General features: G+C 44.1%; 1 protein-coding gene across 5 annotated transcripts in view; it reads left to right on the forward strand.

Moving 5' to 3' along the window:
* UHRF2 (ubiquitin like with PHD and ring finger domains 2) overlaps positions 1-24,689 on the forward strand; it is a 296,656-nt gene that overhangs the window by 147,895 nt on the left and 124,072 nt on the right. For all 5 annotated transcript variants that reach the window (XM_033925831.1, XM_033925842.1, XM_033925813.1 and 2 more), the window contains exon 7: positions 18,251-18,374. In XM_033925831.1, coding sequence (XP_033781722.1) covers positions 18,251-18,374 — 124 coding nt within the window. The remainder of the gene's footprint in view (positions 1-18,250; positions 18,375-24,689) is intronic.

A 24,689-nucleotide genomic window follows, 5' to 3' on the forward strand; every position in this document is an offset into this window, starting at 1 on the left:
ATGTATTGTATATTCATTAGAATAAAGCAACACTAATTTTATGCTGATAATTTATGATAGCTAGACCTTCACCACTCTGAATGCTAAAAAAAATAAGCAGATACTCTTACCCATTTTGTCATTGGTCCAATTATAATAGTGCTCAGTTGTGATTCCTATCCACTTAAAACATCTTCAAGAATGGTGTTCCTTTCCTATACAATTTCTATATATTTTTGATTTTATTGTAAACTGCCTGTATGCTCTAGGCTAGGTGGTATATCACATTTTGTAATAAACTGTAAACTGTATTACAGTATAAAGATAAGGGAGCTAAAGATTAATTGACATTCATACTCCCTTATTCTAATTTATCTGCTCACATTACAGGTTATATCCAGAATCACCGACATGTTATAACTACTCAGATCTTAATTTCCAGTTCAATAGGTGAGACATTTTAGACAAGTGGATAGTGTCCTCAAGGCTGCGTGCCTTCTGCAAAAGGAGTACTGTTTGGATTTTTCTCTGTGCCTCTTTTGTACTTCACTGAGCTCCTTAGCTCCACTTGTAGTTTGTTCCTTCTGCACATGTGCCTGCAGGAGTGTGTTCGTTCTGCTCTCTACATTTTATTATTTTATTAAGTGTTTTTAGTCCTTTGTTCCTTAGGATTCTTGTATTTGGCGTGTTTCTTTCACTTTGCTTGCATTGAGAACACAGACTTCTGTCTGTAGCTGACGGGCCAAACCCAGTGGGTACCTGTTAGCCAGCCTGCTTAGTTTCTGTGGAACTCGGGGCTGTCCTTGAAGTTATCTTACCTTCTGATAAGCAGGGATTGAATGCAGGCTGTTAGGCGCCCTTAGGAGGCTAGGTGGTGCTTGCAGGGTGCCAGCTACGTTTTCTCATCTCCGCTCATTCCAGTTCGCGTTCATTGGTCTGCAGGGGTGGAGGTGCAGTCAGGCATGGGGTCCGACTGGCAGCCTTAAGATCAACTTTGCAGATCTATTCCCAGCATGAGGCAGTGATTTTCTAATCCAGCTAGTGTAAAAGAGCTGAGGCAGGCTGCAGCACAGATCCACAAACAGAGCACAGTGAGTATAGGCTGTTATAGCCTGTGAGATGGATCAGGGGAGGTCTGAAAAATGATTTTCAAAGTTTCTGCATGTCCCCCTTTGTTCCCCTACATGAAAAAAACTAAAACCACCATTTTTAACTTTCCTAATTTTAGTGTGAATTTCACAACTGCGGCCATCTTGGATATTTAGTGATTTTTTTTTATTTATTTATTTTTAAAAGCTCCCTGCTTCTTCCAAAATGCAATTTTTGACTCAAATCCTATTGAGATGGTGTCTTTTTATGCTCTCCTAATGTGAATTATTGTCAGGTTTGCATAAATTAGGCACTTCAGTAGCGTTCTTGCCACATGCTGTGTGGCGCAGCTGGGAGGTGACAAAATGCTCAGCTAGCCAGTGGGGCAGCCTTCTTTATTTTTGGGGCTCGGCAAGGCTTATAGTTCGTGTGCACAGCTGCAGTCCATCCGCAGACTCTGAAACGCATGGTTCAGTCATTAGAGGGTGACTATGCACCCCAGGAGCGCCGGCGTTCTGCACAGTCCTGCTCCACATCTGCTGCGTCTCCCAGTGGCATTGCTTTTCTGGATTTGTCTTTACCTAAGTCAGCATTGTTCTTGCTCTGCTTATCTTTATGCTGATGACTAGCTTTATGACCCCTTATATCAAGGTGCAGCGCTTCCAAGGACAGGGTACAAGGGACTGTATTCTGGATCTTCGGATTCTTCAGGGTCTCTAGGACCTGGGGGTAATCCTAACTGTGCCTATTTCAATCTGTGGCTTTGCCAGATCTTATTTCTGAGTCTTTGCAGGAATTGCATTTGGTCACTCAGCCGGCTCTGTCCTCATCTTCCTCCTGGCTTTGTGGTGCATGCTCGCAGTCTTACACCTTTCCATGGCACCGTGACATAAACATTTTATTATCAGAGCAATGTGACTACCTGGAATATGCTCTTCTGTTAGCGAGGACTAGAGGCGCCTGATTCCCGATTCAAATCAATTCACCAATTCACTTTGGGTGAATCCATTCGAATTGATTTGTTTACAGAAAAAAATGGACTCACCGATTTATGAGCAGTGGCACCAGTCCCCTTGCCACCAATCTATTTTTCAGATGCCCGTTCGGGCTTTCCCTCTGCTGGAGTCTTTCCATCTAATGTAACTTCCTGTTTTACGAAACAGGAAGTTACATCAGAAGAAATGACTTAGGCAAACGAAATACCTGAGCAGGATGTGTGAGCAGATCGGCAGCAAGGTGAGCCCACATCTCCCTGGCTTCTTCTCTTTTGCCCTTTTTTTTTTCTTATTGATTAGTTCTTTCAGCGCACTCCTTTCCGGAATCGATCCTGTAACCCTTCTCTCCCCAATAGCGTTTATCTAATTCTCTCCCCTCCCCACATCTACCTTTTTTTTTTTTTTTTCAAATATATTTTATTGCATTTTTGAAAAAGTTAAACACACAAGAATGCAAGGTGTACAACAAAGGAAAGCGAGTACCAAAACACATCCCAACTTCATCTTGTACCAGGTCTGCCCCCCCTCCCACCGTCCCGCCCCCAGTCCCCAATCTATACAATAGAAAACTCAAATTCCAATCCTGTGCATCCCAGCATAACAAACTCAAACATTCAATAAATGGCTACGTGCCCTAGGCGTTAAAGTATCCCAAAAAGGTGTCCAGCAAAGGCAAAATAACCGTCGCTGAGCAGAGTCCAAGGAAGGAAAACAGAGCCTCTCCATGGAAGCTTGTTGAATCATCAATGTTCTCCAGCGTGAAAGTGTCGGAGAATCTGTTGAAATCCAGCAAAGCAAAATCGCTTTCTTCCCCAGTAACACCGCTCTAGACAGAAAGCTGCGAAATCCCTTCGGTGCAGACAGGGGAACATGATCCAACGTAAACAGCATCTCCGGATCCAGTAGAAAGTTGTAATTCCACATAGTTTGAATATGTACATTGATCTGATGCCAAAAGGCAGTAATCCGAGCACAAGACCAGAACTGGTGACCCAAAGTAGATGGTGATTGAAGACACTTGAGACCCACATCTACCTTTAATTTGATGCAAAAGTTTTTGTCAACCGGAGATAATGCAATTCTACCCTGCTACCCTGCCATTAATCTGGGCGTCTTCTCTCTATTGCAGCCATCCCAGCGGAAACAGGAAGTTGTCACTGAGGGCGTGCTGCAGTGGAGAGAAGACGCCAGGAGCGGCAGCAGGAGAGTTCTGTGGATTGCTAGATTCACAGCTGCCACTGGCAACAAATTTTACAGAAAAATAAAGGGAGTGGGATGGAGCGGGGGGGGGAGGAGGATATGGACTTAGGGGAGATGATGGAGAGGGGAGAGGGAGAGATGGACTTGGGGGGAGGGCAAAATGAGGAGAGGGAGAGATGAACAACGCAGAGATAGCAGAGGGACCTAACAGCTGAAGGCAGTCTGATGACACCTGAATTCATATCAAGCCACAACATTTAGCAATTCAATTGTATCGCAAACTGTGTGCCTCCCGAGATTTCAGGTGTGCTGCAGCACACTGGGGAGGAAGAGAGGTGCCAGCTGACTGCCTACAGGATGTACCTCTCGTGGTGAGAGGCACATCCTATAGGCAATCAGCCGACACCAGCTTCTCTCTGGCCCTCTTCCCTGCTGGCACCACCTCATGTTTCTAACTAATTTTAAAGCTATGTTATGGATTGGCTATTCCTATTTTTGACATGAAAATTGCCTTGGTTAAATAAATGTTTAAACTTTAAAAAGCTGTGCCATTGAAATCTAATTGAAAAATCAATTTAACAGATCAAATCGAAATATTTTCCCTGAAATATTTTTCTCTGAATCGGGCAGCACTAGCGAGGACTATATCTCACTTGTACCCTCTAGCATTGAAGTGCCTGCAGGTTCTGGCTCAGCCTTGAATGGATTTTTTGGTTAGGCAGGTGTCTGCCTGCACCTCTCTACCCAAGGAAGGTGCAGTGATGCTTACAGATGTGCTGGACCGCTATGTGGATATTGTCCTCAAGAGGCTTTTTGGTGCATCTGCTTTGGAGCTTTCAGGTTGCTTTGGCAGCATCTGTTGTTACAAGCACCTATCTGTTTCGCCTGCGCACCGTGGACAGTGAAGCTGTAGATTTTCCTCCTCAACTTCCTTTGGCTGGGCCAGCTTATGTGACTGCTGTTTTATATGAGTTTTCCATTTCTGCTTCTTCGCGCAGAATTCTCTGGATTAGATAATGGGCTGGTAATTCCACTTCCATAGGTTTCTTTGTCAAGACTTCCCTTTTAGGGCAGTGATTGTTTGGCAAAGGTCTGGTTGGATTCTGTGGTTGCCCTAAGACCCTGCCTGATAGCAGACCCCCTCCCCCACCAGACCCTTTAGGGCAGGGGTCTCAAAGTCCCTCCTTGAGGGCCACAATCCAGTCGGGTTTTCAGGATTTCCCCAATGAATATGCATGAGATCTATGTGCATGCACTGCTTTCAATGCATATTCATTGGGGAAATCCTGAAAACCCAACTGGATTGCGGCCCTCAAGGAGGGACTTTGAGATCCCTTCTCTAGGGGTTCTCATCACTAATTTTCGTGGCTTCAGGTATTACCACTCATATTTCAGCATCACATCTTATACCTGGGCTCCCGGCAGCGGTGCTCCGGCTACAGACGTGCCCATCCCTCTGGCTTTCATCTTGCACCTTCTGCCAGGAAGGTGCACTGTGCTAGGCTGGGGAACACCCCCCCTCTACAAATAGGGGGCATGCTCTCAGCATTCCTGCCGGCTTGGGTTTGCATTATGTCTGACCTGTGGTTCTGCACTTTATTTGGTTGGACTGCGATTGGAATTCACCTGGCCTTTGGCCTCTTGGTTGTGGACTCTCTCGCAAGACACCCAGACAAAGTGCTCCAATTGCAGGCCACTGTACAGCACTTGCTGGATATTCAAGTTCTAGAGTGGATGCCATCTGATCATTCAGACTCCAGCACATTCTCCATATGCTTTATCGTGCCACTGAATGGCTCCAGTGGTTGAAGGCCTATTCTGGAGCTGCAGCATATACATGAGGCTCTCAAGATTATGAAGTCTTACATGGAAACAATGCAATCCGTCATAGCAGCGATGACCTGGGAGAGTTCCTTGCCTCTCTGGATTCATGGGGCATTCTGGCACATTCTGATCTTTCCATCCCACCACAGAGACTTGTGGTTTCACGTCTTGCACACACAATGCAAGTTTTTGGCTCTGTCCTTTGGCCTAGCAACAACCCCTTGTACTTTCGCCGAGGTGATGACAGCTGACTCAAAGTAGCATGGGTCTGCAAGTACTCCCTGCCTTGGTCAACTGGCTAATCAGAGCTCCCTCATTGTCTGAGGGTCGAGAGAGAGCGAATCAGGTGATCCAGGTGCTAGAGGACCTTAATTGGTTTGTGCATTACAGACAGGGTAATTTCTCACCCAAGCAGTTTTGGAATACATGGGTATTCTCTTTGACATGGATGTGGGCTGCCTCTTTCTTCTAGGGACCCGCGGACTGATTCAGTGTTCCCAGATTTCTCCCTTTCTCCTGCTCCTTTGGTGTGGGACTATATTCAGGTCCTTGGATCCATGGCTACAATGTTGGATGTGGTTCCTTGGGCGAGAGTGCACATTCATCCTTTCCAGCTTGTCTAACTCTCACTGGGCTCTGCCCTGGGATGCATTACAGACCAGTCTTTCCTTGACTCTGGAGGCTCGGGCCAGCCTTATTAGTGGCTTCTCCCGCAATCGCTATGCGAGGATGTACCACTGTGGATTGCCTCCTGGGTCATCGTGCTGACAGATGCCAGCCTTCAGGGCTGGGGAGCGTGATGCACTCGGCATCCCATTTAGGGGTAATGGATGCCCTCTCAGTGGAAGTGGTTGCTCAACCGTTTGGAGCTCGGAGCCCTTCAGCTGGATCTAGAGTAGTAGCAGAAGACTCTGGAGGGCCAAGTGCTCAGTCTTATTTGACTGTGCAATGGCAGTAGCCTATGTCAATTGCCAAGAAGGTGCCAGCAGCAATTCTCTGGCTCAGGAGTCCCTTTCAGTGGGCGGAAAGCAGCCTCCAGGGGCTTTCAGCAGTGCATGTGACGGTTGTCAATTTTGTTCAGGTTGACTTCCTCATCAGATAGCCCGTAGTTTAGGGTGAATGGGCGCTGGCCCCAGCAGTGTTCCGAGCCCTTGTGAGGTTGGGGTTGGCCCCATTTCAGCCTCATGGCCATGGTAGAGCACATGCAAGCAGCTGAATTCTTAAGTCGAAGGGTTGCGACGCTTTGGTACAGCCGTGGTTTCAGGAAATCCTCCTGTATGTCTTTCCTCCCTGGCCCATGCTAAGCTAATTCTGCATATCGAGGTCCATCTAGGCCATGTCATTCTCATGGCTCCGGACTGGTCTTGCAGGCTGTCGTCTACCACTAAGCTGCTTCTTTGCTAGAGTAGTGGCCTTTGGTTGTGTGTCCATCCTGGCCTACTTCAGTAGGGTCCGATCTGCATGAAGGACCTGAGTTGTTTTGCTCTTCTGGCTTGGCTGTTGCCTGAGCAGCCTTGGTCTGCAAGGGCTCTTTTGCTGTGGTCCTTGGCACTCTGCTCATGTCTAAGCAGTTGTCTGCTCTATGGCATTGGTAACTTTTCAGCACTGGTGCGCTCAGGACCATGTGGGGCCGTATACCAATCCTCTTTTGTTGGTGCTGCCTTTTCTCCAGGCTGGTCTTGATCAAGGCCTCTCTGTGGCATCCTTTTGGGTCCAAGTGGTTGGGCTCTCTTGTTTTCATGCCCAGGGTCGTCCTTCATCTTTGGTGTCTCGCCCTTTCGTTGACAGATTTCTGACAGGAGCTCTTCTCATTGGACCACTGATTTATCTACCGTTCCCTGTCTGGACCTTGCCCTTGTACTGTATAGTCTATCCAAGACTTCTTTTGAGCCCTATTGGGATGCTTCCCTTTTGGCCTTTGATGCTTCAGATGCTTTTTTTTCTGATTGCTGTTCCATCTGCGAGCCATATCTCCAGACTCCAGGCTCTTTCTTGCAATGAAACCGTTCCTCCAAATCTTGGGGGACAGGATTTCCTTGCACATGATTCCTTTCTTCCTGCCGAGGATGGTTTTGGCTTTCCATGTCGATCAGGAAGTACGTGTTCCTGTTTCTCAGCCTACTGGTTCAAAGACACAGGATCGTGTTTTGAGGATCCTGAATCTGCATGGAGTGCTTCTTCGCTATTTGGTGGTCATAAATGCGTTAGTCTTTCTGACCATTTGTTTGATCTGACTTATTCTGTCCAGTGGGGCACTCCGGCTTCTCAGGTCTCGATTTCCAGATGGATCTGTGAGGCCCTTTTGTCAGCCTACATGCTTTCTGGGAAAAAGTCTCCTTTTTCTATCCAAGCGCATTCATCTAGATGTGTGGCTTCTTTGTGGGCCGAAGCTAGAGCTGTCTCCCCTGAGGAGATTTGTACAGCAGCAATGTGGTCCTCTATACACATGTCTGCCGTGTTTTACAGAGGGAATGTGGAGGCGAGACAGGACTCTGCCTTTGGGGTCCTCAGTCTTGAGGGAAGGCACAATCAGCCTGCCCTGGCTTTTTGGCGACTGCTTTTGTACGTCCCACTTATCTAGAATGTCTTACCTATTGCACTGGAAAAAGAGATTATGTCTTACCCTGGTAAGCTCTTTTCCAGTAGATAGGTGAGACATTCTAGGCTCCTGGCCTGTCGTTCCTGCACCTGACTGTTATCTCAGTTTGTTTCATGTGTCTCTCAAGTTTAACCTTGGATAACAGTCAGCCCTTGGGGGCTGGGGATTTTACTGTATATATGCTCCTCTTTTAGGCGGGAGTAGTTTCTGAGTTCCCTTGAGGTTTTGCCAGCTGTTTGCAGCTGATATTCTCATGTTATTCTTTTGAGCAGAACAGTTATTTATGACCTTGATTGGTCTGGGTATCTCTACTTCATGTTGGTTTGGCAGCCCTTGATGCTTGGGTACTATCTGTAAGAACATAAGAACATAAGCAGTGCCTCTGCTGGGTCAGACTAGAGGTCCATCATGCCCAGCAGTCTGCTCAAGTGGCGGCCCATCAGGTCCAGGACCTATATAGTAATCCTTTATCTATACTTTCAGGAAATAATCTAATCCCCTCTTGAACCCCAATACCGTACTCTGTCCTATCGCACCCTCTGGAAGTGCATTCTAGGTGTCTACCACCCTTTGGGTGAAGAAGAACTTCCTATCATTGGTTCTGAATCTGTCCCCTCTTAATTTTTCCTAATGCCCTTTTGTTCTTGTAGTTTTCGAAAGTTTGAAGAATCTGTCCCTCTCCACTTTTTCTATGCGTTTCATGATCTTGTAAGTCTATATCGTGTCCCCTCTAAGCCTCCGCTTTTCTAGGGAAAAGAGCCCCAGTTTCTCTAATCTTTCAGCATATGAAAGGTTTTCCATACCTTTTATCAATCGTGTCACTATTTTTTGAACTCTCTCGAGTATCGCCATATCCTTCTTAAGGTATGGCGACCAATACTGGACGCAGTACTCCAGATGTGGGCGCACCATTACCCGATACAAGGGCAGGATAACTTTTTTCGTTCTGGTTGTAATACCTTTCTTGATTATACCTAGCATTCTATTCGCCTTCTTAGAGCCCGCTGTGCACTGTTCGACGTCTTCATTGTCTTGTTCACTATTACCCCCAAGTCCTTTTCTAGGGTACTTTCACCCATTACCAGCCCTCCCATCGTATAGCTGTACTTCGGATTTCTTTTTCCTACATGCAAGACTTTACATTTCTCTACATTAAACTTCATCTGCCATCTCTTCGCCCACTCTTCTAGTTTGTTCAGGTCCCTTTATAAATCCTCACAGTCATCTTTAGTCCCAACTCCACTAAATAGTTTGGTGTCATCTGCAAATTTTATTACTTCGCACTTCGTCCCTGTTTCTAGATCATTTATAAATACATTGAACAGCAGCGGTCCGAGTACTGACCCCTGCGGAACACCACTCGTGACCCTCCTCCAGTCAGAGTAGTGGCCCTTCACTCCTACCCTTTGATTCCTACCTGCCAACCAATTTTTGTTCCATCTATGTACGTCTCCTTCCACCCCATGGTTCTTCAGTTTCCGTAGTAGGCGTTCATGGGGTACCTTATCAAAGGCTTTTTTGAAATCTAAGTATATGATGTCTATGGGGGTCCCCTTTGTCCATTCGTTTAGGTGGAGCTAAGGAGCTCGGTGACATACATAAGAGGCACAGAGAAAAATCTGGACTGGATTCCTTCTGCAGATGGCATGCGGCCATGGGGACACTACCCACTAGTCTAGAATGTCTCACCTATCTACTGGAAAAGAGCTTACCAGGGTAAGTACATAATCTCTTTTTTGGAATCCCCTATCATAATATTTCTTGCCCTGTTGACCCCCTATGTAAAGTGTCTTACAAAGTTTGAATAGAACTGAAAGTTTAGAAGTGTTTGGTCAATGAAAATGTGATCAGGACTAGTGGTGTGATAATGAGGATTGAAGGACTGGTTTGGGAGAATCCACAGACAGTTGCAAATCATTCAAAGACTAATATCTCCCTTATTACAATTTTAACTATAAATATAATTACCTGCCCTTGTAGGTTGGTTTATGTTGGAAGATCAGTACACCAGATTAAGGCCCCCTTTTACTAAGCTGAGAGAGTGAGCACTGTGCGGCAAATGCTCCGACGCCCAATCAGTCTCTATGGGCATCAAAGCATTTAACACATCAGCCCGCGCTATCAGGTTTAGTATAAATTACTGCTCAATAAGCATAAATCTCATATTCTCAATTGAGTTCTAACAATGCCACTAGTATAGCATTGGCAAGAAAAAAAAATCACTCTGTAAAGCGGGCCTTGACAAATTTTCATTAAATATCGTCTAAGATATTTTTCGCTTCTCTTTTCCCATCCCACTGAAGTTTTGGGGGGAGGGTTGAAATCCCCTCCCAGATTAGCAATAGTTCCTTTAGAAATTAACTTATTAAGATTTTTTTTTCCTATTTTGTGCTGTGGGCCATAAAACTTTAATAACTCATTTCCTTAAGGTGCCTCTGCTATCAGTTTCAGAAGTCGGTAGTTTCCCTTCCCAAAGCATGCTGTCAGTTGTGTAACAGCACCCTCTAGATAGGTGAAGCAAATAGGCAGTTGTCTTTTTGTTTCACCTATCATCATAGCCTGGATTCCTAACAGTTTCTTTATCATACCTTCTATCCACAGTTTTCAACCAGACTGCCTGTCTGTCTCTCCTACCTACAGCCTTCACCCAGTCTATCTTGTAAGCATATTAGAGTGGGCTATAGGGATTGCCTACATGGCCTAGCTATTCCAGGGCACTGGGAATACAGATTTACACTGGATGTTAGCACTCTGGTAAATGAAATCTATATTTAGCTGTATTCCCCAAAGATTAAGATCCAAATCCAAACCCTCTGGGTAAATAGGATTTCTGACAAGCAGTAAATCAGGCTTTATATTTGAAAAGTAGAATATTTATTTATATTACAAGTGGCAAACAATACCATACCATACATATTCTTCTATACCGAAATTTTCCGCTAGGATTCACTGCGGTTTACAACAGATTTAAGATCAGGACATGTACATTGGATATAGAATTGGGGGAATCAAAGGGTTACAACAAGATTTAGAGACTGGACACGAGGAAAGAGCAGGGGGTAGGCTCCTGGGATTTCACTATAGGTCCAAAGAGAAAAGATGGGTCTTAAGATTCTTTCTGAAGGTTTTGCACTAGCATTGTTGTTGCAGGTGAAGGGGAAGACCATTCTGTGTCCTGGGTCCCTGGTATGCAAATGTTGAGTTGTACAGCTTCTTTCTACGTACACCTAGGAGGGGGTGGGTGGGGGGGAGAGGCCAGTTTGTACCGTTGAAGTGTTCTTTCCTTGAGGAAGGAGTCTGCGACAAGTCCTATGGAGTTCTCCTCGTAGATGGCTTTGTGTATCATGCAAACTGTCTTGTACTGTATTCTTCTCTTCACAGGAAGCCAGTGTAACTCCTTCAGGAGTGGAGAAACACTTTCATATTTACCTTTTAGAAAATCAGTCTTGCTGCTGTGTTCTGGAGCAGTTGTAATCTTTAAGGCAAACACAAAAGAAAATCCAGCGGAACTGCAGTAGTATATCAGACGACAAACAAAAAGGGAAACTGCAGAGATTATGTACAAGATTCCAATTGGACCATATCTTGGATACAAACTGTTCATTGTTCAAAGTATTATTATTTTTTGATTAAAGACTTGGCATCTTGTACATCATCTCTGCAGTTTTCCTTCTTTGCAGTTGTTATCTTTTGCACTTACAGTATATTCAGCAATGCCTGCATATAAGGAGTTGCAGTAGTCTAGGTAGGGGAGAATTGTTCTAAAGTTGGATTGGCTCAGCAGTGGTCTGATTACGCTCAATTGCCTGAGCCTCAAGAATAATTTCCTGACCAAGGAGTTTATGTGGTCTGTGCAGGTGAGATCTGAGTTGAGGATCACACCTAGGACCTTTGAGGACTGTTTCAGTTTGAGGGTTTTCCAGTCATCAGTATCAGGTCTGTGTAAGGTAAGGTGTTATAATTTCTGAACCATAGGACTTTGTTTGGTTGTTAGTTTGTTTGGTTTTAGAGTTTGTTTTAGTCCATGCACAGAGGTCATTGTGTGTGTGTGCATTGTGGTTTCAGTGGTTAGGGTGTCTGAATTTCCTGCCTAGGGCACTTAGATATATATTGAATAGAGAAGGGGGGACAATGGTGAGCCTTGTGGGACACCACAGGTAGCCTTCCACATTTGTGACTTGTCGTGGAGAGGAATTCTGTTATAGTGGAAGCGAGTGGTCCAAGGCATCAAATGCTGCCAAAATGTCGAACTGCAAATTAGGTGTGAGACTAATGCCCAGATTCTCTAATTGGCGCTGATTTTTTAGGTGTTGGTAGGCACTCAAGCTCAGTAAAACAAAACTGTTAAAACGATGTTTTCAACTGAGTTTCAAGGCACCTACTGGTGCCTATAAAAATTGACGCCGGAATCATGCCTCTTTAGGTGCTTTAGGCCGCCTAACACACTGTGGGCGTGGCTAACACCAGAAGTGGTGTTAGGTGGCCTAAAGAGCCTAGGTAGGCGCAATTCACGATGAAGATGGGCATCAGGAATGTAGGCCTGGAATACCCTGGCCTACGTTTCCGGCACCTATCTTTCACATAGGCGCGATATAGGGCGCCCTTGCATGATCAACATGCTATTGGCGGCTGCCAATATTGACGCCGTATAGAGAATCTGGGACTAAGCACTTAGACAAGCTTAGAAGCATAGGAAATAAAACCACCCACTATTGTATTGGGAAGCAAACACACATTTCCCCTATAGGCTATGAACTAGCCTCCTGACTAATTCCCAGATTATGAATCTGTACTTGTAGGGAAGGTCTCTCTCAGGCAATGCATGGCTTCTGGGGTGATGCCCAGCACTTCAGTGAAGAGAAGCTCTCTCTCCTTGGTCAGCTGGAGCTCTGGAACGATGCACGACACCTGGATCACTGCCCAACACAGTCTGTTTGAGAGCTGGAGCTCTGGCACGATGCAGGAATACAGGAATGATGCTCAACATGGTTTGTGTGGGAGAAATATCTCTTGGGAAGCAGGAGTTCTGCAGGTGTTCTGGAGCAGGACCGGGCACTGGAACTGTAGCAGTGTCAGTCTGGCAATTTTCTTCAGGCCTCTTTCATATACCCAAAGGGTAGCAGCTCAGGCATAGCATAGCCAGCAGGCCTCAGGATCAGCACACACCAGTATGTCCTTTCTTAGAGAGTGATAGCTAGGAACCATGAGCCTTCTTGGGGATACTCTTTATACCCTTTTGGACTCAGGGCTATCTTGGAAGATGATGCTTTCTACGCCTCCTGTTCCAACCGCTTGACTTGAGCATCTCCAGAAATATCCCTTCGACATCACCTCATGGAATTTCAAGGAACCTTGGCTCCTTGCTGGTGGCCCCCAGAATTTTTGTCTAAAAGGAGAAACTTGCCCCAGATAAGGCTTTAAGTTGGAGCTCATGATGTGATAACTCCCAGTTGTATCAGACCCCTAAGGAGCAGAAGTAGGCCAGAGGTTTTCCCTGTTTCAGGCACAGTCTCTGAATGTAGCAGGAGAAATGTATTCAGCTCTCTAAAAATCTATGCAGGCTTTAACCCTTACATTCTGTCTTTCTCTCTCTCCTACCCCACAGCCTTCACCCAGTCTGTCTCTCTTTCTTACCCCACAGCCTTCACCCAGTCTGTTTGTCTCTCATATCTCCCCTATAGATTTTACTCAGTCTGTCTCTCTCCTATGCTTCTCTCTAGCCTGCTACGAGTCTGGTTTTCTTGTTCTTCTCTCCAGCCTTCCCCGGCCTCTCTCTCTCTTTTATGCCCCCTACATTACATCCGGGGGAGTGGCCAAGATGGCAGCAGGACTGGACTAATGCTAAGCAGCTTGTGAAGTTATTCTCCCAAAAAAAAAAATGCCTCACAGAAAGCACAAAGGCACCCAACTATGCCTCCTTGTCCTGCGGTAGAATCGTCTTTGCTACAGGAAAGACCCGATACCAGACCGGTTTCAGGAGACCTCTGGAGAAGGAGCTGCGGGGAGAGAATTTCATCATGGGGGTTGGGGACCGAAGGTACTACCTCGACCCCCCTCGGAGGTGACCCTGGCAGATGTCTTGAAAGTACTCCAGAGAATGAACATAACGATTCAAAAAACAGCTGAAGAAACTAAAACTCTGGTAAGCAAAGTTGACGCTCTTGCTAAAACGCTGTCAGACATAAAAACGGATAATGATTCAAAGTTCATTACGATCAATGAGGATATAACTGCTCTAAAAACTGTTACAGAGACTGATTAAAGGCAAGCTAATAATTCACAGGAAGATAGAACAGTTAGAGAACTTCAATAGAGGATATAACTGCTCTAAAAACTGTTACAGAGACTGATTAAAGACAAGCTAGAGAGAACGAGAGGGCACTCTCTAAAGTTAAAAGGGGATAGATTCCGTACAAATGTAAGGAAGTTCTTCTTCACCCAAAGAGTGGTAGAAAACTGGAACGCTCTTCCGGAGGATGTTATAGGGGAAAACACCTTCCAGGGATTCAAGACAAAGTTAGACAAGTTCCTACTGAACCAGAATGTATTCAGGTAGGGCTAGTCTCAGTTAGGGCACTGGTCTTTGACCTAAGGGCTGCCGCGTGAGTGGACTGCTAGGCACAATGGACCACTGGTCTGACCCAGCAGCGGCAATTCTAATGTTCTTATGTTCCAGACCGTCTCCGGAACTTTCTGGATGTAAAGAAGATCTCCAGGGGTTAAGGGTTTAAGATTTATTGAAAGGAGTTATACTCATTAATGCCTGTCTAATTTGTTCACTTTTTTCTTCTATAAGATAGTTAAAGTCTCAAATATAGGCTGCCCCCCTAATGATTCTAATTGGGGTTTAAGTAGAATGTAAATGTATTTTGTTTAAAGATATTTTTGCCTATTTGTTTTGTATTTCTTTCATTTTACTTGTCATAATTTTTGAACAATTAAATAAAGAATACCGTATATACTCGAATATAAGTCAATGCGAATATAAGTCGAGACCCCACCCCCCAAAGAGGAAAAATGGTGGACTGGAATATAAGTTGGGCGGCTTAATATTCAAGTGCCCTGCCCTGTCAGGCTCTGCACCCGGCTCCCTTTCTGCCAGGCACTGCACCCAGCACCCTTCCCTCCCTCCCATGTCAGGCATTGCACCCAGCCCCCTTCCTTCCCTCCCTCCCCTGTCAGGCACTGCACCCAGCTCCCTTCCTGTCAGGCATTGCACACAGCCCCCTTCCTTCCTTCCTTCCCTCCCTCTCCTGTCAGGCACTGCACCCAGCTCCCTTCCTGTCAGGCATTGCACCCAGCACCCTTCCTTCCTTCCCGCCCTCCCTCCTCCCCCTTTCAGGCACTGCACCCAGCTCCCTTCCTGTCATGCATTGCACACACATCCCCCTTCCTTCCTTCCCTCCCTCCCCTGTCAGACTCTGCACCAGCACACTTCTTTCCCTCCCCATCAGACTCTGCACCCTCCCTACCTCCCAGGCTCTGCACCTTGCTGCCCTCCCTGCCACCACCACCATTCACCCTGCCGCCCTCCCTGTCCTAGACGCAGGCTCATATCTCTACTGATGATCGTCGGTGGAGGTGCATCGGGCAGGAGCAAACTTTCCAAGTTCCTGCCCCACTTTTAACTGGCTACAGTGTCTTCGGCTGCTGAGAAGAAGCACGAGCAGGCGCACGATTTTGTGCTGCTGCTCAGTGCTGAACGGCTTCCTTAATGAGTACATTAGTTTTGTGAGTACATACAATATCTGTCTATGTATTTCTTCTTTATAAAACATGTAAGCTTAATATGAGAATGTAACTTTTTAGGTATAAGAAGTTAATTTTTAGGAATGCTTTTGTGACACGCCCATATGAAGGTATGGAAGCAAATAATGTGGACCAGTTTGATTATAACGAAGGAATGTCGTCATTTAGGATATATATGGATGTGTAACTGGTAAAACGTTGGAATTTGTTACTAGCAATGCCAGCTTTTGGCTTCTGTAATAATTCTCATGATGTAAATAACCTTATGATAAATCATCTTTGATAATTAATAAATAATTTTATTTTGGAAAACATTTGCATCATTTCATTTTGTGCATTTTTACACACCTAAAGAAAAGCTAGCAGCTTGACACCCACACAGGGACTGCTGCTTAAAAAGTGCACTTGTGTCCAATTACCCTGCTTACTTCCAGTTGCAGCCAGAGTGCAATTTAAGTTGTGCATTACTGTCTTCAAAATTCTGTTATGGTATTACTCCTCTGTACTTAACAATTTGATATCCCTTCTTTGTCAATTGATCATTATAACATGTGTTACCCCAGGATAAGCAGGCAGCATATTCTCACATATAGGTGACATCACTGACGGAGCCCCGGTACAGACCACTTTAAAAGTGCATCGCCACTTTAAGACTTTAGAAAGTTCGCGATAGCCTGAACCGCGCATGCGCGAGTGCCTTCCCGCCCGACAAAGAGTGGGCAGTCCCTCAGTTTTTTCATTTCTGCGGAGCTAAGAAGGCACGTTTAACGATCGTTTAACTTTTCTTGCCTTCTCCCTCTCGTGGTTTTCTGACTTTTCGTCAGTTTTTTCCCCTTTTTTTCTTTAGTATTGCTTTCTTAAAAAAAAAAAAAAGAAATCTCTTTTTAAACTTTAGCTCATCATCAAGTTTGACTCGGTGGGGCCTGCTCGTTTACTTCAGCCTCCGACCTTAAGTTTTCCTTGGCTGTTGTTTCCCTTCCAAGCGGTTGACTGAGTTTTATCTAGCAAAGTCGTGTTCCAGCTTCTTTAATTCTTATGAAGCCACTGCACCGTTTTCCATTTTCTTAAAAACAACAAAACCCGGTAGGTAAGAAAGAAGCAGAAGAACAGATTCTTCATCAACGGACTTTCTCATCCTGCTGTTTTGACTTCCCTGCACCGGAGGTGTGGGGTCAAAGTTTCGACATCAGAGGATCCAGCGGCGTCATATTTTTTCAGCATAAACTGCTTGATGTCGATATCAACTCCGATGCCGTTCTCGGCAACACCGCACTTCTCGACGCCAGCAGTACTGCCTGCCTCCGGTGTCGTCTTGTGCTGTTTGAGTATGTGGACTTCCTTCATTGGGACTCAGGTCATACCAGCATTGAGTCAAGTAATGCTGACCTTGAAATAGTCCTGTAAGCACCCGCTCTCAAAATTGAGGAGTGGCTGGATTAGGCCTCATTCTCATGGGACTGAAGCACAACCCCATGGGTACTGGTGACAACACCAATCGTACCGGTGTTTGTATATGTCCCATACCGGTTCGTGTGAAGTGCCTTGTCCTTGATCATCTCAGTACCGGACCTTGACAGCGACAAAGCAAATGGTACCAGTGTTTTTTCCTTCAATCTCAAAACATTGAGCTCCACTTAAAGTTCAACTCATGCTACTTTTGATGCAGTCCTGCATGTGACCGGTCCCGATCTGGGGCTCGACGTTAAGTTCATCTGTATGGGATAGGTCATTAATACCAATGATACTGATGAACAGTCTCTGGTACCAGTATTTTTCTTCGCAACTGGAACTTGGCTTCACCATACTGTTTTCATGAAGTTTCATCACCACCCGGTTCCGACCTCATCTTTATGTGACACTCATGGTACCGATCAATAAACTATATAAAGCCATTTTTACATACATGTGGCCTTTTATAAAATATTGACTGGTGTAAAAGTATATGGAATGACATGATGGCACATAGGCATGCACAGGGCAGGTTCATGCAGAGTGTTTAAATATGCACAGAGATTATAAAATATATTTGTCTTTGCTCATACTTGAATAATCTAGATGTGGACATTTACACCTGGAACTTGCAAATGTCCCTGCCTGCAAAGTAGATGTGATTTCTGCTGCTTATGTTAGTATTTTATAAAGACACACAAACACCTACCTGTCAGGTAGCTATTTAGAAGCTGAATTGACACTTGGCTGGTGCAATAAATGCTCCAGTGTCCATAGGAATTGAATGGGCATCAGAACATTTCTGGCTTTGTAAAAGGGAACCTATATGCAGTATCCCATAGGTGGTTAAGTGCTGAATATCACACTTAACCAGCTATGTATTAGCTGGCTCTGGAAATCCAGAAATGTGATGCTGGTACCTGGACATGGCCTGGCATTGAATTTCTGGGTTTAATGCCTGCTGAAGTCAGGAAAATGTTGATTACCGCTGACTGAATATTTGACCCCTGTGTGTCTTTGTAAAATAGTGCCTACTTACCCTCTTAAATCAGGCACACTTGTTATAAAATTATCCTCCACTTACATATGTGAATGTTTCCATGAAAAGTATTAAAATATTTGCAGCATACTGCCATCCTATATTTCTAATTGGTGGATTTTAATAGCTTTGTCTTAAACATTTCAGTGATAATTCCACTTGCATGGAGCAGGCAAGCTGTGATAGAGCCAAGCTTGAGACACTGTTACAGTACAGAAGAATCAAGTTCTAGATAAAATGTAGATTATACTAATAGGAAAATGAGACAATGGAAGAGAGTCATGCTGTCATTATGTTTCTCACTTGATGTATTCCAAACCATTGTAGGTACTGTCCCTCATGTAAAAATGATTCTACTGAGGTGGTGAAAGCTGGGGAAAAGCTCAAGCAGAGTAAAAAGAAAGCAAAGATGCCTTCAGCTAGTACTGAGAGCCAGAGAGACTGGGGAAAGGTACAGTTTTATATTTTTGTTTTATATTTTAAATTCTAAAACAGAGAGAATAGAATGCTCCCCCCTACAAACCCCCCCCCCCAAACAACCAAACATTGTTTTTCACCTGTAACAGATGTTTTCAGTAGACAGCAGGCTCAATTGGGCACACAAGTAGAGTGGTATCATTACACATCACTGGGACAGAACAACTCCCTCAGAGCTAAGTATAGAGGTCTGAGTATGCACAATGCTTTCTTCATGCAACAGTCTCCTCTCTCCCTCGGTTGTTTAAGTTACAGAACTAAACAACTCTTGGGGAGATGGAAGGGATTATTTACCTGATTAATCCTGCTGCCTACAGAGAGTATCTCTTACAGGTGAGCAGCAATGCTTTTCCCATAGACAAATAGAATTGATTGATTGCTTGATTGATTTACAGATGTTTATAGTTCACACATATCTGAGGAAAAACTCTGCTCTCAACTGGTTAAAACTTAATACTAATACAATTTAAAACAAAAACAGACAGATAAAATATTAAAATTAAAACACTCTTGTAAAGCTACATCAATTAAAAAAGCTTTTAATTCTGTACAGAATGTCAAAAAGACAGTCTCTTTGTTAAGATATTGTGGCAAACCATTACATAAGGTTAGACCTGCCACAGAAAGAGCCTTTTCTCATATAACCACAAATCTTGTGTCAGATCTGGGTCATTCTATATCAGGTGGACCAGAAATCCATACTTAGCCTCCTCCAAATTGAACAAAATTTTATGTTGATGTTCCCTAGGGTCTAAACAAAACCATGCAAAACTTTTGGGCTGGATCTCTATTGGTTTGAGACTTACAGGCAGCTGAATGGACAAAACCTGTCAGAGGACTAAAATTTTTTGGATTAGTACAACCCTTGATACTAATTTGGAACATAACATGATCTTACTTCCCTTTTTATGAGCCAGCAAACTATGTAAAAAATGTTACAATAAGAAATTTAAGGCCTACTTTGGCTCTTTATTGCTCTTGAGCTTTACTTTGGTTCAGGCCATAATGGACTAGTATTCATGGCCCATGACGTTTATCTAGGATTTGAACTAGGAGGCTTTGCAGTCAACTGGAAACAAAGATATAATGACGTAAAGACGTGATATCACTTTTTAAGCAAATTTTTTGGGGGGTTTTGGGTGCAAATATCTCTATTGTGCAGTGGGTTTTTTTTCTTTTTTATGTCATTGAAAGAGCATCTTTTTAGCTACAAAAGTCACCCTATTTCATCTTAGGTCTGGCCTTGCTTTTGTCAGAATTAAGGTCCCAAAGATATGTATCTTTTGCATTCACGGATACACTATGTTATACAGAGCCATCTTTTGGACCCTATTGGGCCATGACTACTGGTCCTGTTAAAGCCTGAATCAAAGTATAGGTCAGGAGCAATGAGGAATCAAAAGTAGGCTTTAAATTTCTTACTGTAACATTTTCACATAGTTTGTTGGCCCATAAAAAGGGCAAGCTCATGTTAGGTTCTAAACTTTGCAGAGGAACTTTGTACCAGAGGTTTTTCTAATCCAAAAAAATGTCAGTCCCCTGACAGGTTTTGTTGGGCTACAACACTGAAGGTGACTTCCAATTAGCTGCCTGTAAGTCTTGAACCAATAGTGATCCAGTCAAAAAGTTTTGCATGATTTAGTTTGAGACCCTAGTGAATATTCATTTTGGAGGAGGTTGAGCAAGGATGATTTTCAAAATTGGTTCACTTGATGTAGAATGGCCCTGCTGGAACTATCAATAACTGCTTAGAAACTGATTAGAGCAGGTTGATAATCCTTAAATAAATCTTTCAAATATACAGGATCCTTCCCATGTACAATCCGAATATCAACATCAAAACCTTAAATATAATTAGCCGTGCAATAAGGAACCAGTGTAACATCCTCAGGTAAGATGAGACATGTTGATGGTAAGCAAAGCCTGTCAAAAACTATTCCGCCAAATTTTTTATCATCTACAATACATGTATCAATGATTTATGTAGGCTCAAGAAACCTGCATTGCAGTAAGCCCATGAAAACAAGTAGAAAACTAGAAAAGTCTCACAAAAAGTGACCAAAACAATAGGAATACAATGGGAAGTACCAGGTAGACGAGTCATAGGATATAAACAGCTCTTTTATGCTATAGATATAAAAAAATGGAACTCAGCACAGGCCATGTTTCAGCATAAGCCTTTGTCAGGAGTCTGACAATAGTTTAAATGACAAACAACAATATGAGTATCTATGAATATTGAAACTATATAATACAAAAATGAGTTGAGATGGTGCATATATCATTCATTTAAAACAAAGCTGACATGTAAAAAAGTAACTTTCTTTAAAAACATTTCCATTGCAATAGGTGTGCCATTCTAGACAAGCATGTTATCTCCCCAAGGCCACGAGCCATATGTAGAAGGAATCTACTCTGGAATTTTTTCTGTGTCTTTCCTGCTTCACTGGGAGCTCTACTGCCACCTGCAGTTTTTCTCTTCCGCACATGAGCCCGGAAGGAGTGTTTTAGTTTTGCGCTCTTCTATTCTTATTTTATTTGGTGTTTTTCGATCATGCTTTGACTTTAGGGGACCATCCCGCGATTCTGCGTTTATTTAAGTCGACTGCTTTGCTAGATCTTATTTTGGAGTCTCTGCAGGAGTTGGTTTAGTCACTCAACAGGCTCCTATTACTACCTCCTGCTTTATGTGAAGTGGGTGTTCAGTTCTCAGTGTTTCCTTGGCATCCTGATATTAACATCTTGATTTCGGAGTAGTAAGATTCTGCAGTGGGGTCTTTCAAAGTAGCGAGAGCCATGTCCCATCTGTATCCTATGGCACAGAAGTGTCAACAGCTTTTTTGTCAGCTTAAAGTATATTCCTTGGCTGCCTACGTCACTAAACGTACCTCCCTTCCAAGCGAAGGCAGTGTGGTGCTCAAAAGCATGCAGGACTGCTGAGTGGAGTTAGTTCTCAAGAGACTGTTTGAAGTGGTAGCTTTGGAAGTCAAAGCTACCTCAGCAGCATCCCTTGGCGCACACACTTGTCTGTCCAGACTATACACTTTTAGAGAGTGAGGGTGATGAACTTCCTCCTGAAATTATTATTTTTTTTTTGTTTGTTGTGAATTATGTAGCTGATGCCCTGTATGACATTATTCGTGCTCTGGGTAGAGTGTCAGCTTATTTGATTTCTGCTCGCAGAATGCTATGGATCAAACACTGGACCAATGATTCCACCTCTAAAGCTACTCTTGCCAGACTCCCTTTTAAAGGGTGACTATTACTTGGTAATGTCCTGGATAATCTCAAATATTGTCTGGTAGACCATTGCTCCAAGACCCTGCCTGATAATAGACCCAGAACCTCTAGAGGCTCAGGGCGCTCTTATTTTCATGACCCCAGATTATCTTGACTATATTCCAGTTCCAAGTTACAGAGATTCTCCCAGGGCTACAGATAGAGTTTCTCTAGATCCAGACATAACCAGACCTCTACTTTCTGTGCTGTTCTATCTACTAAGAAGTCACAATGACGCCAGGCAGAGAGAGGCCTCTCTATATATTGGGGACAGGCTCTTGTTGTTTCTGTTGGCCTGGGTCCAGATTTTGTCTTACAGTTGGGTTCTGGACTTCATTCGTTCTCAACTGGATTGGTTTGTGAACTCTCTCGCAGGGAACCCGGAAAAGGTGGATACGGTTCAAGTCACTGTGAGAAAGTTGCTCAACATTCAGACCAAAGAGCTGATGCAGCCCAAAGTTTCAGGCTCAGGCAGGTACTCCATATACTTTATTTTGCCAAAATAAGGCCTGGATGATTTTGGACCTTACTCAAATCAATGCAGTGCTCAAAGTTCCAGTCTTTTGCATGGAAACAGTTCAATCTGTCATAGCGGTGGTGACTCCAGGAGAGTTCCTTGCCTCTTTGGATCTGACAGAAGCCTACTTCATATTCCTGTTTATCCAGACCACATGAAGTTTCTCAGTTTTCTCGTTCTGGAAACTCATTATCCCTTCTCAGCGCTTCCCTTTGGACTTGTGACTAGAGAATTGCGTGGGGACAGAAATCCCGCCCGTCCCCGCCAGGATCCTCTCCGTCCCCACCCGTCCCCGCAAGGAATTACCTCCATCCCCGCCCGTCCCCATAAAAAGCAGCAATTACTTCTGACAGGATCATCAATTCCAGTTTCTTTTGTGTTTGCACTGCTGCTTTCCTTGTGGAATCTCTTTGGTGGAACCCATTTTTTGTTTTCTGTTCGGGTAATTAACTTATAAACCCCCTCTTTTACTAAGGCTGACGTGTCCATTATATTATATGGAGGAACCCTGCTTCCAAAGCCTTCCATCCCTGTGGGAGTCCTGCTGGGCACGATGGAGCACTGGTCTGACCCAACAGCAGCAATTCTTATGTTCTTAATATTGTTTATAAAAATGTTAAAAAGAACAGACCTAAGAACAGAACCTTGAGGCACACCACTGGTAACATCCCTTTCCTCAGAGCGTTCTCCATATATATCACTACCCTCTGTCGCCTTCCACTCAACCAGTTCCTGACCCAGCCTGTCACTTTGGGGCCTATTCTGAGGGCATTCAGTTTATTTATTAGACGTCTGGAACACTATCAAAGACTTTGCTAAATTCTAAATACACCAAATCTAGTGCACTCCCTCTATCCAATTCTCTGGTCACCCAGTCAAAGAAATTGATCAAATTTGTATGACAAAACCTACCTGTAGTGAATCCATGTTGCTTCTGGTCCCTGTAATCCATCCGATTCCAGAAACTTCACCATTCTCTGTTTTAAAAGCATTTCCATTAATTTGCTTACCACAGAAGTCAGACTTACTGGACTGTAAATCCCTACTTCTTCCTTACTTCCAATTTGTGTAGAGTAGGGGGGTCTCCAAGCATTTTGCCACGAGGGCCACATTGAGTACTTCAGCACTTTTCAGCAGGCCTTAGTAAAAAAAAAAAAAAAAGAGATAAATAACTCTAGAAATGAGCTTTATTGAAAGCAGAAAATTTTATAAACTAATTACAGAGTAAGTGAGATTAAATTATCATATACAGTGGTACCTTGGATTACGAGCATAATCCGTTCCAGGAGCATGCTCGTAATCCAAAATGCTCGTATATCAAAGCAAGTTTCCCCATAGGAAGTAAGGGAAACTTGCTTTGATATGTTTCCACCCCCACCTCCCCCCCCCCCCGCGGCCAGCAGCGCTGCTCCCCCCCCCCCCCACGAGAACCAGCATTGCTCCCCCCCCGAAGGCCCCCCCCCGCGATCCGGCACCCCCCGCTGCCATCCGGCACCCCCCCTGCCTCCATCGGGCACCCCCCCTTGCTGCGACCTGAGATCTCCCCAACCCACCCGAACCCTCTTCTTACTTTTCTGTAGCCTACGCACCGGCACCGGCACCAGCATGTCCTGTGCGTGGTGCCGGTGCCTGAAGATCTGCTTCCTGTGCTGGGCCTTGAGAGTTCACGTTCGACGTGAGAGTTCATGTTCGACGTGAAATCTCAGGCCTTGCACAGAAGCAGATCTTCAGGCACCGGCACCACGCACAGGACATGCTGGTGCTGGTGCCGCTGCGGAGGCTACAGAAAAGTAAGAAGAGGGTTTGGGTGGGTTGGGGGGACCTCAGGTCGCGGCGGGGAGGGAGGGTGCCAGATCACGGGGGGGAGGGTGCCGGTTCGCAGGGGGGGTGCTCGCAAATCGAAGCGTGCTCTGTTTCCGAGGCGCCGATTTTGCGAATGTTTTGCTCGTCTTGCAAAACACTCGCAAACCGGTGTACTCGTAAACCGAGGTACCACTGTATTAATGATGATGAACACTACCAGTAAATTCTCATATTTTCATCACAAATTATAATAAAACCATTAATGTGAATGATGGAACTGCCTTTTTTTTCCCATCCATGTTAAAACTGCAAAAGAGAATTAATTTATAAATTATTATGAAATTATTAAAAGTACGAGAACTCTATACAAGCATATATGTAAATAAGTGAATACGCAACCTTAAATATAAATTTATGCAATTACAAATTGAGTATTACACTGTACCACTGCAAGTATTCTTATGGACATTAACCGTAACGACTAGCAATGAACTTCCAGATTCAATTTAAAGATTAGTCACAGCGCCAGAGCTACCTACAACGTCGCGAATTGACACTGTCGATCGAGGCTGAACAAGTACTAAGAAATACCGCAAAGCATACAATTTCAATTCAGTATTAAATAAAGTTGTGAATAATATTAACATAATATAGAATATCAATATATTTTGAACACAATTTTAATTAATG

This window comes from Geotrypetes seraphini, chromosome 1 (assembly GCF_902459505.1).
Source record: "Geotrypetes seraphini chromosome 1, aGeoSer1.1, whole genome shotgun sequence".
NCBI classification, from domain to species: Eukaryota; Metazoa; Chordata; class Amphibia; order Gymnophiona; family Dermophiidae; genus Geotrypetes; species Geotrypetes seraphini.